We start from the raw sequence: 18805 nt of genomic DNA on the forward strand, positions 1-18805 counted from the left end.
TGAGCGATTGGCAGAGTTCCTGCACTTAGAGAAAATCAAGTTCGCCATTAGGGCTGCAGAGGAGGGGTTCACCTTGAGATGGAAGCTGTTCATCGACTTCTTTAAGAAGTATTGAATCATCAGCGGGGTGGGGGGTGAGTACTTTTTCTGTTCAGATTGGATTTAAAGTTTAAAAAGGGGGGGGGAAGGTGCTGGGGTGGCAGCGGTCAGAGTGGGAGGGGCTGTGTGTAAGGATGATTTGGCTGTTTGCTGTTGCTGTGGTAGATTCTTGTGTTTTTTCTTCTTTGTTATGTACATATTTGAAAATGCCTCCAATAAAATGTTTTCAAAAAAGAAAGTGCCAAGCAATGACTATCTCAAACAAGAGAGAATCTAACCATTGTCCTTTGACATTTGATGGCATTAACATCGCTGAATCCCCGACTATCAACATCCTGCAGTTACCATTGACCAGAAACTAAATTGGTCTAGCTGTATAAATACTGTGTCAGGGGCTGTTTAGCACAGGGCTAAAGCGCTGGCTTTGAAAGCAGATCCAGGCAGGCCAGCAGCACGGTTCAATTCTCGTAACAGCCTCCCCGAACAGGCGCCGGAATGTGGGGCTTTTCACAGTAACTTCATTTGAAGCCTACTTGTGACAATAAGCGATTTTCATTTCATTTCATTTCATTTCAAAAGAACAGGTCAGAGGCTAGGAATCCTGTGACAAGGAACTCACTTCCTGACTCCCCAAAATTTGTCCAACATCCAGCAGGCCCAAGTCAGGAGTGTAATGGAATACTCCCCATTTGCCTGGATGAGTGCAACTCCGCAACACTCAAGCTTGACACCATCCAGGACAAAGCAGCCCGCTTGATTGGCATCCCATCCACAAACATTCACTCCTTCCACCACCAAAGCAGAGTGACAGCAATGTGTACCATCTACAAGATGCACTGCAGGCCAGTCCTCCTGGTCACACTCCCCAAACTCACAGCTCCCGCCACTTCGTCCCAGGCAGCACAGGCTGCCCTATGGCTAATTCTCCAGGACCCTCGGGGGAACAGGACATCCCTCCTGGCCTCCACGGCATCTAGCAGCCTCCTCAGATCTGCATCCCTGAATCTTGGGGCTGGTCTTCTCGGCGCTATTGTTGCGAGCTGGCTGGGTTGGCTGGGCACGTACAGTTTAAGTGCTGCTTGACCTTGTTAGCGGGGGGCTGGTGAGCGCAGTCCTGGTGAATCAGTTGGTGAGCCTGCATTTGCAGCGAGACGCCCATGACGCCTCGTTAAGTGGACCAATTAATATTGAATTGCATTGCCGGCCTCGCTGGGCCGAGCACCGGGAAGCTCACAGCAATTCCCACTCGCTACCACACTTGGGAAATTTTTCTGGAGAATCGCGGCCATAGACATTTTTATTTTAAATTTTCTCTCTCCTCTTTTTCTTAATTATCTGTCTTCATTTTGCTTCCCATACCTAATTTGGCATTGAATTTGCTATTCTAATTTACATTTTCAGGTTCAGACTTTGTGCTGCTCATTATTGAATCTTTAATCCGATTAGATCGGAAGATACAAAGTAGCTTGTCCTGTTCACAAAGGTCTCAGATGCTCTATAGAGGGTTCATCACCACATTTAGCTCTATAATTACCATGAGTTCCAGTGCAAACTCCTTTAGAAATCCATAACAAGAGAAAGTGTAATGAATGGCTGACACATTTCATTCACTGCTGAGAGAAAAATGCAGCCATTTATGTCATAAGAGGCATCCTGCAACATTGGTACCTCTTCAAAATGGGAGCATAATAGCTCATGTTATTGCAAACTGAGAGTACTTGTGAAGCTTCGCGGTAGTTTTCCTAAGTCACAATCTGATAAATGTAGCACCCACATTTATAAAATGATGTTGCAGGGGGAATTTCACAAAGCCTAGCAAGGCAGGCACTACAACCCACAATGGGATCACAATGATTTCAGCGCCCTCGGTTGGTGACAGCACTTAGTGGAAGGTCATGGTGCAGCTTCACTTGCTTGTTGACATCTTGAATAGTTTTCAAATCATGGATTGAATGGCACCCATACATATGAACCAACTTCAGTCTAAAAACAAATGAAAAAGCAAATATAGAATGTTACATTAAACACGTGTACAAACTAAGTTTTACAGTGATGAAACACAGACAGGTGCAGCTGAGGTCAACTGAATGACAATCTTTTTACTCTTCAAAACAGTTTCAACTAAAATCCCTTTGTGCAATGTCTGTAATTTGTTGTTTAATGCAAATCTAACAAATTATTGTGTCCAGGCTTGTGTGGCAGCCCCAACATCCCCCAACCCCAAAATGTTTGCAATATCAAATTTTGCTTTCACTTTCAGCTCCATTACAAAAGGGATTGATGAGGGGTCTTCCTTATGAACAGGAAGATTATAGTAACTTACCCCAAAAGCAATAAACAAAATGGAGAGGTGAAACTAAATATTATTACATTTCCTTTATTTTTTATTGTTAAGCGATTGTACTTTTTCCTTCCCTTTAGGAATCCAGATATCAATTTGCATCCAAAATATTGGACTTGATGAGGGAAATAGGAAGCATAGGCGATTTTCCATGTGTCCCATTGGAAAGTTGATGATCCATGATGGCACAGTGGTTAACATTACTGCCTCACAGTGCCAGTGACCTGGGTTCAATTCCAATCTTGGATAAGTGTGTGGAGTTTGTCGCTCTCCCTCTATCTGCATGGGTTTCATCCAGGTGCTCCGGTTTCCTCCCACAATCCAAAGATGTACAGGTTAGGTGGATTGGCCATGCTACGTTTCCCTTTAGTATCCAAAAAAGGTTAGGTGGGGTTACAGGGAAAGAGTTGGGGCATGGACCTAGGTAGGGTGCTAACTCGATGGGCTAAATGACCTCCTTCTGCACTATATGGATTCTATGATTCTATGCTCAGCGCCTTCTTTCTTCTATGGGCGCAGGTGACATTGGGGATGAGCCACAAAAATCATGGCTGCAAACAGAGGGAATTCTGTCGCACAGTGCAGTAAACACTTATTCTCTGCACTGCCCTTACCTTCTATGGGATATTTCAATACCAGCTTTATGTGAACATGAATTCTGAGCAGACCTCTTTAATTAAAATTCCCAAACGTACCGTTTGCAGTTTTTACACAACTTTTTAATGGTATCTCCCGTCATTTCTTTGCAGAAACTGATTTTCACGCACTCTAGGTTTTGGTTGCAGTAGCTGGCCAGTAAACAAATCCTAGGTTATGGAAAAAGGATGAAACTATGTAAGTGCAATCAATATATTCAATTGTCGAGCATCTAATCTTGTACAGCAAGAGGACAACAGGCAGCTGCTGGAGAAATAGTACCTGTTAACTGAAGTGAAAATCTTTACGTCACAAATCACAGCAGCATATCTCAAGCAGTTTATAATGATCAGGTTAAAATACCGTTTATTGGTTCATTGATGATAATATACACTATTCGTTAGTTATAATTCCTTAGATAGGTCAGGTTGAGTTTCAGTTAAAGGTTAAAATCAACCCAATAACATTTTGATACTTGCAAATACAAGCAGTGTGTAGCCTGCTAAACAAATCTGGTATTGACAGTGTGATGTTGGAGTCAAAATTATAAAAGGTATATGACATATGTCACTGTCATCTATGCCATTCTTGCCATGCTCAGTTTGCTTTCCATTATTTGTTAAAAAAACAATGGACAGAATTTTCAAAAAAAATGGCAGTATCAGGTTCAGTCAGAAAACCGGCCTATTATTCGCTAAAGAAACAGGCAGGTTTTCTGACAAGAACTTCCCACATTTTGCCATTTTTTTGAAGGGGGGCCTTCTTAACAGTCCACATCAGTGTCCATAGCCGCCTATGGATCGACAGGCCTGACTGTACCCCATGCTAACCCCCCCAGAAGTGCAAATTGGATGTAACCAGGCACTTTAAACTAAGGCAGGTCTGCCGAATTGGGAAATTTCCTGACTCATGCTATGTTGCCAGCAAAAATCCTCCCTATGTATTCTTCAAAAAAATCAGAGATTAAAAGGCTAACATTGCTGAGAGACGCTAATCATCTGCTTCTTCTATGAAGGACAAAAAAGGAGCAGTTGCCATGACGACTTTGAAAGTCCAATTTTAAATTCAAAGGCACTGCAATTGAGGAATGGAAAATGAAATTGGACAGGAAGCTCGCGTGTTCTTTAATTGTTCTAATTTGCAAATTTTAATTAGCAGGCACTAACAGATTGAACAAGAACTGAATAGATACAATGATAATGAAAAAAATGCTCCCTTATTGAATGTGGTAGTAGTGGAACGAGCATGCAGTTATAAGTGTTCTGATGTAAATCCACTTTTGAAAGATGCTTTCTGGTTTCAAAATATACAAAATCTACTGATTAATGAGAAATACTAATTTTATTCCTATTCATTGGCACAATTGGGTAACACTGACAACAAAAAAGCATATATGGGGGCTGTACATACGCACAGACACACACATACACTCCATGGAAATTGCTTCCAAACATTGGCTGAGTGCTGTTCCTGAAGGTGGCTGTTTTAGGATGTCCAGGTATGGTCAACATCTATTTGTTCCAAAATTGCAGCTAAAGCCAGGCTTTGAAGCAGGCCTTTCTTATATGTATCGCAAACATTCAGAGCTGTGTGATTTTCATACTTTCACCAAATTAATCCTTTTTGTTTCACTTTCAGCTTCAAGGACAATATATTGAATGTGCAAATAATTGACAAGAATAGCATATTCTACCTTGATATTCAATAATTGTAACAAAAATTAATTAAGCCTGTAGTTGCACACCACTTACATAAATGGATTTACTTAAACACACAGGAAGAGCAGAATTTTATGGTTCCATTGTGGTTGGAGTGGACCCGGAAAACATGGAGTGCTGTTCATTGACTTCAGCGGGACCGGAAATTCCTGCCGGCAGGTGGAGCCATAGAATTCTGGCCCCAGTATTACTGATTCAATTTTGGAGGTGGTAGCATCATGGCCTATCATTCTACTTCCAGAGAGCAGCAGAAGGCCAGCAGACAGATCAAGAAAATCTGTGGAGGTAGCAGAGGAATTAGCAGTCGCAGCATAATGAGGAGAGACTTGAGAGAGGCTATTGGGGAGAACTTCCCCAGTGGGTTAAGGTACCAAAAGTCCTATGGCCTGCTTGATGGTGGTCCTGGTGATGAGCTGGCATTGGTGTAGCATCTCTGTGCTTCCATTGCAAGGTCTTACACTGATGTCAGTAGCAATATCTTCAGGATACATCGTTATCCCCTAACTACCTTGCACAGAGACTCGGAAGTCCAAAATGTCTGCCACACTTGATTGTCTGAGGATGAAAAAATCATAGGAGCTGTCTGGATACTGTACATACACCTAAATGAAACACTTGTGGTCGCAGACAGCTTGACATTTAGGGGCGAAATTCCTTCCTATTGAGGAATCTCCTTGGTTGCTTAGTCAGTGCTTTAATGATCATTTGGATGCAACCGATGATCTTTGTACCTTAGGAAATCCAGCAATGGAGGCAGATCCCACTTCTCTCAGTTCTTGAAATCCTATGTAAGCTGTTACTCTCTCGAACACAGCATCCACCATCGTAATGACTAATGCCACTTGAGGAATGGCACCCAGATCAGCAGCCACTGTTTGCAACAAACCAGATATGAAGGCGTTCAGAGCCTTTGTGACATTCTCATGCCCACAAGACCTGCTAGTATCATGGTGATCTTCAATGAGTGCATCCAGCTCTAACTGAGTTGCCTCCTGAGAAATTAATGTTTTGATATTTAATTGCAACTTATCCTTCATCAGTACACCCTGCTATGAGTGCATTGGTTTTGTTGTCACCCAGTCCTTCCCTCCTTGCTTCTGATCCCTCTTTGCCAGGGGTCTGCATCTGCTATTGAAGGTGCTCCTCATCGCTGTTCATCTCCAATTCAGGTCGTTATTCTCATTGATAGGGATGACCTTGCTTGTCCCCAGCTGGAATATCAAGGAATCCTGGAACACCATGCTATGTTTCTGTGACCTTGTGCATCCCCACTCTACTCCAAGCCCCAACAACTGCACCATCAGGGACAAGTTTACTAACTTGATAGAGTTTTTCAAGTTTTTCGAGGTCACAAAAGATGATTGATGCAGGTAGGGCAGTGGATGTTGTCTATCTGGACTTCAGTAAGGCCTGTGACAAGGTCCCTCATGGCAGACTAGTACAAAAGGTGAAGTCACATGGGATCAGAGGTGAGCTGGCAAGCTACCAGTGGACCCAAGGAAAGGGAATTAATTGAATGTTTACAGGAGGGCTTTTTGGAACAGCTTGTGATGGAGCCCACGAGGGAACAGGCCATTCTGGACTTAGTGTTATGTAATGAGCCAGACTTGATTAAAGATCTTAAAGTAAGGGAGCACTTAGGAGGCAGTGATCATAATATGGTCGAATTCAATCTCCAATTTGAAAGATAGTAGAATCAGATGTAAAGGTGTTACAGTTAAATAAAGGTAACTACAGGGGCATGAGGGAGGAACTGACGAAAATCGACTGGGAGCAGACCCTAGTGGGAAAGACAGTAGAACAGCAATGGCAGGAGTTTCTGGGAGTAATTGAGGACACAGTACAGAGGTTCATCCCAAAGAAAAGAAAGGTTATCAGAGGGGGGATTAGGCAGCCATGGCTGACAAAGGAAGTTAGGGAATGCATCAAAGCAAAAGAGAAAGCCTATAATGTGGCAAAGAGTAGTGGGAAGTCAGAAGATTGGGAAGACTACAAAAACAAACTGAGGCTAACAAAGAGAGAAATAAGGAAAGAGAGGATCAAATTTGAAGGTAGGCTAGCCAGTAACATTAGGAATGATAGTTACATACATTAGATATTTAAATACATTAAAAACAAACGGGAGGCAAAAGTTGACATTGGGCCGCTCCAAAATGACGCTGGTAATTTTGTGATGGGAGACAAGGAAATAGCTGAGGAACTGAATAAGTACTTTGCGTCAGTCTTCACAGTAGAAGACATGAGTAATATCTCAACAATTCCGGAGAGTCAGGGGGCAGAGTTGAATATGGTAGCCATCACAAAGGAGAAAGTGCTAGAGAAACTAAGAGGTCTAAAAATTGATAAATCTCCGGGCCCAGATGGGCTACATCCTAGAGTTCTAAAAGAGATAGCTGAAGAAATAGTGGAGGCGTTAGTTATGATCTTTCAAAAGTCACTGGAGTCAGGGAAAGTCCCAGAGGATTGGAAAATCGCTGTTGTAACCCCCCTGTTCAAGAAGGGAACAAGGAAAAAGATGGAAAATTAGAGGCCAATTAGCCTAACCTCGGTTGTTGGCAAGATTCTAGAATCCATTGTTAAGGATGAGATTTCTAAATTCTTGGAAGTGCAGGGTCGGATTAGGACAAGTCAGCATGGATTTAGTAAGGGGAGGTCGTGCCTGACAAACCTGTTAGAGTTCTTTGAAGACATAACAAATAGGTTAGACCAAGGAGAGCCAATGGATGTTATCTATCTTGACTTCCAAAAGGCCTTTGATAAGGTGCCTCACGGGAGACTGCTGAGTAAAATAAGGGCCCATGGTATTCGAGGCAAGGTACTAACATGGATTGACAATTGGCTGTCAGGCAGAAGGCAGAGAGTTGGGATAAAAGGTTATTTTTCGGAATGGCAACCGGTGACGAGTGGTGTCCCGCAGGGTTCAGTGTTGGGGCCACAGCTGTTCTCTTTATATATTAACGATCTAGATGACGGGACTGGGGGCATTCTGGCTAAGTTTGCCGATGATACAAAGATAGGTGGAGGGGCAGGTAGTATGGAGGAGGTGGAGAGGCTGCAGAAAGATTTAGACAGTTTAGGAGAGTGGTCCAAGAAATGGCTGATGAAATTCAACGTGGGCACGTGCGAGGTCTTGCACTTTGGAAAAAAGAATAGAGGCATGGACTATTTTCTAAACGGTGACAAAATTCATAATGCTGAAGTGCAAAGGGACTTGGGAGTCCTCGTCCAGGATTCTCTAAAGGTAAACTTGCAGGTTGAGTCCGTAATTAAGAAAGCAAATGCAATGTTGTCATTCATCTCAAGAGGCTTGGAATATAAAAGCAGGGATGTACTTCTGAAGCTTTATAAAGCATTAGTTAGGCCCCATTTAGAATACTGTGAGCAATTTTGGGCCCCACACCTCAGGAAGGACATACTGGCACTGGAGCGGGTCCAGCGGAGATTCACACGGATGATCCCAGGAATGGTAGGCCTAACATACGATGAACGTTTGAGGATCCTGGGATTATATTCATTGGAGTTTAGGAGGTTGAGGGGAGATCTAATAGAAACTTACAAGATAATGAATGGCTTAGATAGGGTGGATGTAGAGAAGTTGTTTCCATTAGCAGGGGAGACTAGGACCCGGGGGCACAGCCTTAGAATAAAAGGGAGTCACTTTAGAACAGAGATGAGGAGAAATTTCTTCAGCCAGAGAGTGGTGGGTCTGTGGAATTCATTGCCACAGAGGGCGGTGGAGGCCGGGACGTTTTCGAGGAATTAAGGGCTATGGAGAGAGAGCGGGTAAATGGAGTTGAAATCAACCATGATTGAATGGTGGAGTGGACTCGATGGGCCGAATGGCCTTACTTCCGCTCCTATGTCTTATGGTATTATGGTCTTATGGATACAGAACTTGCTAGGTCATAGAAGGCAGAGAGTAGCAATGGAAGGGTGCTTTTCTGATTGGAGGACTGTGACTAGTGGTGTTCCGTAGGGATCAGTGCTGGGACCTTTGCTGTTCGTAGTATATATAAATAATTTGGAGGAAAATGTAACTGGTCTGATTAGTAAGTTTGCAGATGACACAAAGGTTGGTGGAATTGCAGACAGCGATGAGGATTGTCAGAGGATACAGCAGGATTTAGATCATTTGGAGACTTGGGCGGAGAGATACCAGATGGAGTTTAATCCGGACAAATGTGAGGTACTGTATTTTGGAAGGTCTAATACAGGTAGGGAATATACAGTGAATGGTAGAACCCTCAAGAGTATTGACAGTCAGAGAGATCTAGGTGTACAGGTCCACAGGTCACTGAAAGGGGCAACACAAGTGGAGAAGGTAGTCAAGAAGGCATACGGCATGCTTGCCTTCATTGGCCGGGGCACTGAGTATAAAAATTGGCAAGTCACGTTGCAGCTGTATAGAACCGTGTTCAATTCTGGTCGCCACACTACCAGAAGGATGTGGAGGCTTTGGAGAGGGTGCAGAAGAGATTTACCAGGATGTTGCCTGGTCTGGGGGGCATTAGCTATGAGGAGAGGTTGAATAAACTTGGTTTGTTCTCACTGAAACAAAGGAGGTTGAGTGGCGACCTGATAGAGGTCTACAAAATTATGAGGGGCATAGACAGAGATAGTCAGAAACGTTTTCCCAGGGTAGAGGGGTAGAGGGGTCAATTACCAGGGGGCATAGGTTTAAGGTGCGAAAGGGCAAGGTTTAGAGGAGAGGTGCGGGCCAGTTTTTTACACAGAGGGTAGTGGGTGCCTGGAACTCGCTGCCAGAGGAGGTGGTGGAAGCAGGGACGATAGTGACATTTAAGGTGCATCTTGACAAATACATGAATAGGATGGGAATAGAGGGATACGGACCCCGGAAGTGTAGAAGATTTTAGTTTAGACGGGCATCATGGTCGGCACAGGCATGGAGGACCGAAGGGCCTATTCTTGTGCTGTACTTTTCTTTGTTCTTTGTTATAATCCAACTCTCAGGGAGCACTAATAAGCTCCATTACAAAAGGGATTGATGAGGGGTCTTCCTTATGAACAGGAAGATTATAGTAACTTACCCCAAAAGCAATAAACAAAATGGAGAGGTGAAGCTAAATATTATTACATTTCCTTTATTTTTTATTGTTAAGAGATTGTACTTTTTCCTTCCCTTTAGGAATCCAGATATCAATTTGCATCCAAAATATTGGACTTGATGAGGGAAATAGGAAGCATAGACGATTTTCTATGTGTCCCACTGGAAAGTTGATGATCCATGATGGCACAGTGGTTAGCATTACTGCCTCACAGTGCCAGTGACCTGGGTTCAATTCCAATCTTGGACAAGTGTGTGGAGTTTGTCGGCTCTCCCTCTATCTGCATGGGTTTCATCCAGGTGCTCCAGTTTCCTCCCACAACCCAAAGATGTGCAGGTTAGGTGGATTGGCTACGCTAAATTGCCCTTTAATTGGAAAAAAAAAATTGGGTACTCTAAATTTTATTTTTTTTTATTGCCCTTAGCATCCAAAGATGTGCGGGGTTACAGGGTTGAAGGGGTAGGACAGGGGCCTGGGTGGGGTGCTCTTTTAATGGGTCAGTGCAGACTTGATGGGCCAAATGGCCTCCTTCTCCACAATAGGGATTCTATGAATTTATGAAATGAATCATGTATATTTTGTAAGTCTCCTCAGTGCATATTGATCCAAATTTATTATTCAACTTTGCCTGTGTTTATCTTGCACACACCTTAGTGCCCTGTCCCTATCTTTTGTTCTGCATGTCTGCAGAATAATATTAATTGTAATATTCTTTGATAATCAAACTTGAATCTCTCCTTATTTTCAAAATTGTTTTTTTTGCTTCTGTCCTGACCTTTTCATATTCCCTTTTGGCATCTTCAATTTTATTCTCTATGTATGTAGTGTAAACCTTTCACTATACCTGCCACAACTCTGCAATAACCTCTCTACAGAAGTAAAACCACCGTATGCATTGCTTTTCAGGTAAGTGGCGGTATGTCCTGCACCTATATGCTGTCAGTAGGGTAAGGATTTTATCCAGACATTTTGTAGCTGCAGTTCTATTTGGTCCTTCCTCCTGTTGCTCCTGAATTCCTCTCATCAGACTGATGTCTTTCAGAAGGATTCCCAAGTATAGGAAGTAAAGTAAGCCTGAAGCCTCTTAAAATTTTTAGAAAATTGTAGAGCTACTTCTAACAATTTATTATCATCTAAGTCACCAAAAACCTACTTGAAACCACCCGCAGAATGTCTTCCAAACATTTGCAGTGTTCTAAATCAGGGGAAAGAAAGAAACACCTGCAGTTTTGACTTTCACACCTCAGGGCATTCCTAAGCGCTTTACAGCCAATTAACTACTTTCAAGAGCGACAATGTAAAGGCCAATCCTTTAAGTAATGCTGTAAATGTCACCTTGCGGCCTGCACTACTGCCTTTGATTGCTGGGAGGGTTGAGAAAGTATCAACAGCAATCCTAATTTACCCAAGCCACTTGAAGTCTCTTTACTGGTGCAGTGGGGCAGCAGTGAGAAAATAAAATGGCCTCTTGATGTTTGTAATAGTTTATTAGTTAATTTGGTATTAAGTCAAACAAATCAGGAAAGTCCCAAGCAGTTGAAGTAAGATGTTGCAATTGACTTCATGGCAGTTGAAGTGAGATGTTGCAATTGACTTCATGACGGATAGTGGCATCCAGATATCAGCCTACAATTCACAGCAGGTGCAATGCCATTCACATGCAATTACATTAGATGGATGGTTATTATAGGCTGACTGCATGAAAGTATGCGGTATGCAGATAATGGCATTCATGTTAGTTGGTGTTTGCTGCCTGGGATGCGATAGCATTCAATCTTGAAGAGAACCCCTTCTGTGCAATTGGAGAAACAGGGGATTCTGTTCCATTAAATAGTTTGCCTGTATGTCTGACATCCTCAAAATGTGTTGGCACACCCAGTAGACAAACTCAACGTTGATAAGCATCAAAGGACAATGTCTTAGTGCTCCCTGGTACCTAATATTACAGGATTATAAATCATTACCAGCATTAGAATTTCCTGTTTTTAAACAGCAATTTATTTTTGATATTAGCTGCAATAATGAGGCCAGATTCGGTTTGGAATTAGCCAGCATTACTTTGGGGGTTCCTCCCTGCCTATTTATGACCTACAGAATCTGCCCAGTGTTATCCCAATTGATAATTCTGCAGTGTAAATATTACAAGTGTTATGCACCATCATTCTGGATAAAACTATCCTAATCATGCTCTCATTAGGCTGGAACTTATGCTTCCCAATATTATAGATTAACATAGAATTTACAGTGCAGAAGGAGGCCATTCGGCCCATCGAGACTGCACTGGCTCTTGGAAAGAGCACCCTACCCAAGGTCAACACCTCCACCCGATCCCCATAACCCAGTAACACCACCCAACACTAAGGGCAATTTTGAACACTAAGGGCAATTTACCATGGCCAATCCACCTAACCTGCACATCTTTGGACTGTGGGAGGAAACCGGAGCACCCGGAGGAAACCCACGCACACACGGGGAGGATGTGCAAACTCCGCACAGACAGTGACCCAAGCCGGAATCGAACCTGGGACCCTGGAGCTGTGAAGCAATTGTGCTATCCACAATGCTATCGTGTTGCCCTTATAGTATGCATGTTGTATGAAATGTCTTTATTTTCTATTTTAATGCGTGTTAAATCATTTAAAAATGAATAAGTTAATGTTTCTGATAAGTTAGTGACCACGGGATATGAATGTGTTAAGCATTTGCACGTTGTCACACTAGCTAAATCAATAAGGACAACAAGGGAGAACATATTGAACACAGCAAAAGTCTGTTCATGTGAGCACTTACCCCATTTTGCTAGTTGCTGTGGAGCTAAGGTCAAGATATTGCAGTTTGTGACAGCTCATGGCTAGAGCCTGTACACCTGTATCTGTTACTTTCTTACAGCCACTGACATCAAGGTGCCTGTTGACAGGAAACAAAAAAGACATTTAGGAAGATTAAACTAAATGTCTGCAGTTCACTAACAAGGGGCGGGATTCTCCCCTACCTGGCGGGGTGGGGGGTTCCGGCGTAATGGAGTCGCGGGAACCACTCCGGCGTCGGGCAGCCCCAAAGGTGCGGAGACAGGCCAAGCCCTCACCTTGAGGGGCTAGGCCCGCGCCGGTGTAGTTTCTGCTCCGCCGGCTGGCGGGAAAGGCCTTTGGCGCCATGACAGCCGGCAGCGAAAGGTCTTCGCCGGGCGCCGCATGCGCGGGAGCGTCAGCGGCTGCTGACTTCAACCCCGCGCATGTGCAGGGGAGGGGGACTCTTCCGCCTCCGCCATAGTGCAGACCATAGTGAATCCCGCCCCCGCCGAATCTCTGGTGGCTGAGAATTCGGGACAGCGGGGGCGGGATTCACGCCAGCCCCCGGCGATTCTCCGACCCGGTGGGGGGTCGGAGAATCGCGCCCAAGGTGTTTTATTTCAATGCTATATTAATCAATATATTGATTACTGGCATGAGGCATCAAGAGTTCTTTGCTTCCTTTTAGTCAGGAATCAGACTTTAAAGTGCATTAACATTTGGGGCGGAATTCTCCGGGGCAATGCTGGAATTGGGAAACACGATTGGGCGGAGAATCGGTTCTGATGCCAAAACCATGGCGGGCGTTGGTTTCACGCCAAATCGCAATTCTCCAGGGCCTCGACTGCGGCGTCAATGTGTTCCACTCCGCACGTACAGTAAATGCCGTTGGCATATCATTAGTGGGCCTGACCCAGTATTCTCCGAGTCCTCCGCAATTCTCTGCCTCCACTGAGAGGAATTACGACGGTGAGGTTCACTTGTACTTATAAAAATCGGGAAACAGGCGCCCTGGCTGATGAGGGAGAGAGAGGAGGTAGGACATGGAGAAGCGCGACCATGGGCTGCCGGTCCTGACACTGGCCGGAGTGGCTGTGGGGTGGCCCTGCCAGGCCGGTGGGTTGGGGGGGGGGGGGGGGCAGGGGGGAATGAGTATGCGGCCAGGGTAAGCCTCAAGGAGTTGGGGCAGTGTGCAGGCACGGACCGCCATTGCCGTGGGCCACAACACAGCCATCTTGCTGCGCATCCCACTGACCACACCCCGGCCCCTGGTTCTGCAGAGTGAAACTGGCTGCATGAGTGCCCCTATCCCAACACCCTCGCACCCCAGCCACCACCCTCTGCCATATCATCCCCCTCAACTGGCTGCCACCCCTCGGCAGGGCATCACACGGCCTGCCCAAGGGCGAACCCCACAGTAGCCCCTACAGGGGAGCGTACCACTGGCATGGGCAGCGCCAGCTGATGGCACCCATGGCAGCAGGGACGGACACCAGCACCAAAGGCTCCCATGGTGCCGGGCACCGATGGGGCCAGAGGTGCGGGGGGAGTCCACAGTGCCAACCTGGGCCACCATGTAGTCTGGTGGATCTCGCTGGACACGGGGGTACGCACCATGCCAGCATGTCGGCTTTTCATCTCCTGTAGTCAATGGATATTGGAACGAAACCAGCAATGGTGGCCTTCCTCCTAGTCGCCACATCCCTGGGAGATGCACTGCGGCTGGAGCTGCTCGAGGAGCAGGAAGCTGCAGCAGCAGAGCGTACTCCAGAGGATCAGGATGCAGCCAGTGAGGATGGAGAGTCTGCAGCCCAATAGGCTGAGGAGGAGGAGGAGGTGCAAAGAAGGCGCGGCATGAGGCCTTGCATGTATCGACAGCGCCTGTCACTCGTGGACCTGCTGGACCGGGCATGCCATCGAAGACTCTGGCTGAGCAGGGGGACAGTGCGACATATCTGCCAGAACATGGTGCACCTGGCACCGTGGGGGTAGGGGGGAAGACACCCACTCCCGTTGGCCATTAATGTGACGGTCGCCTTGAACCTCTATGCCACGGGGTCCTTCCAAGCGCCGAGTGGGCACCTGTCCGGGATCTCACAGAGCTCGGTGCACAGGTGCATCTGTGCCGTAATGGAGGCCCAGTCAGCACAATACATCCATTTCAATGTGGACTGAGCCCACCGGAATGCCAGGGCAGCAGGATTGGCCGCCTTTGTCGACAAGCCCCGGGTCCAGAAGTTGATCGACGGGATACATGTCGCCCAATGAGCACACTCCGGCGCCTGTTCGGGTACACTGAGGGAGAATTCAGAATGTCCAATTCACCTAACGAGCACGTTTATTGGGACTTGAGAGAGGAAACCGGAGCACCCGGAATAAACCCACGCAGACACGGGTGAACGTGCAGACAGTAACCCAGCAATTTAGCTTGGCCAATCCACTTAACTTGCACATCTTTGGGTTGTGGGGTGAAACCCACGCAGAAACGAGGAGAATGTGCAAACTCCACACAGCCAGTGATCAGGGGCCGGGATCGAACCTGGGATCTCAGCGCTGTGAAAACACAATTTAAAGGAGGAGGCAAGAGTGCTGATTAGCAATGTGGTGGATGGTTACCAGAAAATAAAAGTGAGGGACAGAACAGGTGGCTGTCTTTATGCACCAAGGAATTATAGAAGAGTAGGGACATCTAACATTAAAACAAATTTAAAAGCTTGTATCTAAATGCAAAAAGCCTTTGTAACAAACTTAATGAGCTAATGGCGCAAATGGAAACAAAAGGTTAGGACTAGGTGGGGATGACTAAAATGTGGTTGCAGGGAGACCAGGGGCGGGATTCTCCGACCCCCCGCCGGGTCAGAGAATTGCTAGGGGTCGGCGTGAATCCTGCCCCCACCGTCCTCCGAATTCTCCGGCCCCCCAAAAATCGCCCCGGCGTGAATTGCGCCGCCCGCCTCGGAGAATGGCGGGGTCCGGCGCGACTCAATGGGCTCCAGGGCCGCCTGAATTCTCCGGCCCGCGATGGAATTCTCCAGTCCCGCCGGCGTAAATTGGAGTAGGTCCTTACTGGCTGGACCTGGCGGCGCAGGCGGCCTCTGGGGTTCTCAGGGGGAGGGCACGGGGGGATCTGGCCCCAGGAGGTGCCCCCACGGTGGCCTGGCCCGCGATCGGGGCCCACCAATCCGTGGGCGGGCCTGTGCCGTGGGGGCACTCTATTCCTCCACATGGGCCGCTGTGGTCCTCCGCGATGGCCGATGTAGACAGCACACGCCGGCGCTCCCGCGCCTGCACCAACTCGCGCCGGCCAGCGGAGGCCCTTCTACGCCGGTTTGCGTGGTGGCAAGCCCCTTCCCCGCCGGCCGGCGGGGCGCAAACCACTCCGGAGCGGGCCTAGCCCCTGAAGGTGCGGAGGATTCCGCACCTTTGGGGCGGCCCGACGCCGGAGTGGTTCACACCATTCTTCGGCGCCGGGACCCCCCCGCCCCGCCGGGTAGGGGAGAATCTCACCCCCGGTCTGGGAATTGAATATCCAAGGGTACGCAGTATTTTGGAAAGCTAGGGTGAAAGGAAAAGGAGGTGGCGTAACCGTGCTGGTGAGGAAAGGGATCAGTGCTGTAATGAGAAATTACATAAGCACTGCAGATCAAGATGTTGAATCAGTCTGGGTAGCAATAAGAAATAACAAAGAACAAAGGGAAGAAGTCCTTGGAAGGAGTAATCTGTAGGTCCCCAAATAGTTCTACAGTGGGGCACAGTATAAATCAGGAAATACTGGGGGCTTGCAAGAAAGGTACGGCAATAAAAATGGGTAATTTTAATATCCTTATAGACTGGAGGAATCAAATTGGCAAGCGTAGCCTGGAGGCAGAGTTCACTGAATGTATTAGAGATTGTTTCCTGGAACAGTATGCTGGGGAACCAAACCAGGGAGGAGGCTACTCTCGATTTGGTATTGCGTAATGAAGAGGGATTAATTAATGATCTCATAGTTAAGGACCCACTGGGGAGTAGTGACCATAGTATGGCAGAATTCGAAACTCAGTTTTGGGAAGAGAAAGTGGAGCCCCACACTAGTGTTCTGGAATTAAACAAAGGAGATTACATAGGCTTGAGCTCAGATTTGGCCCGAGTAGACTTGGCAGGAAGACTAAAAGGTAGGACAGCTGATGAGCAGTGGCAGTTGTTTAAGGAGATACTCAGTTTCTCACAACTAAAGTATATCCCGGTGAGGAAAAAAAGATGGTTATATGATAAGTTATATGATATTGGAAAGGCCCGTGGGCAGACTGGAAGATTGGTAAACTTTCAAACATAAATAAAGGGATAAAAAAGTAATTTTAAAAAGCTAAGGTAAATTAAGAAAAAAAACTAGCACAGAATATCAAAAAGGATAGCAAAACCTTCTACAGGTACATAAAAGGGAAGAGAGTCACTAAGGTGAATGTTGGCGCAATCTAAATCTTAATTCACTTACAATTAATGTAAACATTGAGCCCCCACGTGAATCATGTTGAGCCAGAGTACACAGGTATCTGATTCGCCCTACTCAGGGCTCAGCTGTTTACTGCTAACAAGGGGGGCCAGCATTGAATTAGTCCCTCAGCACTTACTCCCAGTCAAGCCAGGACGATGGCATTGCGGAGACCTGCTCCTCGATTTTTGGATTCCGACCTGGCCAGACTTGTGGACACAGTGAAGGAGAAGTGGGTCACCCTGTACCCCCGAAGGGGTAGGAGAACCCCAGAACGCAGTGGAAGCTGCAGTGATTGTGTTTAAATTTACAAACCTAGTGACTGTATTTATTGGGCAGCCAAGGGTCAAAGACTTTGGGTATTTTTCTAAGAATTATTGGTGAATTCACTTGTGTTGTGACTCTGGGTCAAGTGGGGCTGGAAGTGACTGTGCACAATCCCAGTGTGTCATAACAATACTAAAGCACAAGGATGGGAGTTAGAGTGCTGTCAGCAGAAAGACAGGAGTCAGGCGTTATCAGATCCTGATCATGCCAGCTGGAGCAGTCGGGGAGAATGGCAAACTGTTTGGAGCCCGGCGCAAATCCTGTTTTGTGCTTTCCCGCTATTTTCCTGACAGAGCACAATTGATGTGGGTGCAGCGCAGCCAAAGAATCTTCCCTGTGGTTTTGAGAATCTTTATGAACAGCCCAAGTCCCAGGATCCAAAAGATCCCAGTCCAAAATGACACAATTTTGGTAGGATTTAACGTGAAGGAAAGTGCTTCCTTTAACTAGAATTGTGCTTGCTACAGCAAGAACAATTTGCACCCCCACCAAAACAACAATTCCTACATTTAGCATTAATTCAGGGTGTGCAAGGTACTCAGGGTGTTTCATCAAGTTCCTTGATTTTACTGTTTACTATTATGCATAGTTTAAACCATATTCATATTTGTTTCCATGGCACCCACATTCTGTGTAAATAACATTACCTTATGGCATTTTAACACATCAGGTATGTGTACATAGTCATCCTATGAGTTACACAATTTCACATTTGTTGACTTTATGTCAATAGAAACATTGGCTCAGAGTTTCCTCAAAACTACTCCGACTATCATCATAATTTCACCAGAAGTGTGACAGAAGTCCCACTTTATATGTGTAAACTTATGTTCATAGAATTGGAGTAGCTCCAGGAATTTCAGAGCCTGTAAATTCATTTACAAAAGCAAATAATTTGCTTAAAGTTAACTTGTTCAAATCTGGTTGGCAAAATGGGAAGAGATTAATCTTGGTCGCTGTATAATTACTTCTTTAGCATCTGCTGGAACAAACAAGAGGATAATAAAATACAAAAATCTAGTAAATTTAGGTGCAGGAATTTTAGATTGGCAGTTTCCTGCCCTGTCACCAGAAGAGTCAGTGTGAACAAATCCCTGCCTTCATCCAAGAAGCTTTAATTGGCTGGAATAGGACTTCCAGCCCTCATTCAGGAGGAATTCCCGCCTGGACAACAAGCAACTCTGTTGTCCCAGCAGCACCAGTAGCAGCAGTGGTCAGGGCTGGAACTACAAGCAGTCCACAGATTTAAAGGGCCAAATTGTCCGTTGCTGAGACTAAGGGCTGAATTCTCCGCCGTCGGGATTCTCTGTTTTACCGGCAGCCCGGGGGCTTTCTCAACAGTGTGAGGTTGCCCCACA

General features: G+C 46.0%; 1 protein-coding gene across 1 annotated transcript in view; it reads right to left on the reverse strand.

Moving 5' to 3' along the window:
- Positions 1-1508: 1508 nt before the first annotated feature.
- The window catches only part of LOC140430127 (uncharacterized), a 171269-nt gene continuing 153972 nt past the window's right edge, over positions 1509-18805 (reverse strand). Inside the window, exons 14-16 of the mRNA XM_072517639.1 lie at positions 12651-12767; positions 3136-3246; positions 1509-2082 (exon numbers count right to left, since the gene is read on the reverse strand). Coding sequence (XP_072373740.1) covers positions 1956-2082; positions 3136-3246; positions 12651-12767 — 355 coding nt within the window. The 3' untranslated portion in view covers positions 1509-1955. The remainder of the gene's footprint in view (positions 2083-3135; positions 3247-12650; positions 12768-18805) is intronic.

The sequence above is a fragment of the Scyliorhinus torazame genome, chromosome 9 (genome assembly GCF_047496885.1).
Source record: "Scyliorhinus torazame isolate Kashiwa2021f chromosome 9, sScyTor2.1, whole genome shotgun sequence".
Lineage (NCBI taxonomy): Eukaryota > Metazoa > Chordata > Chondrichthyes > Carcharhiniformes > Scyliorhinidae > Scyliorhinus > Scyliorhinus torazame.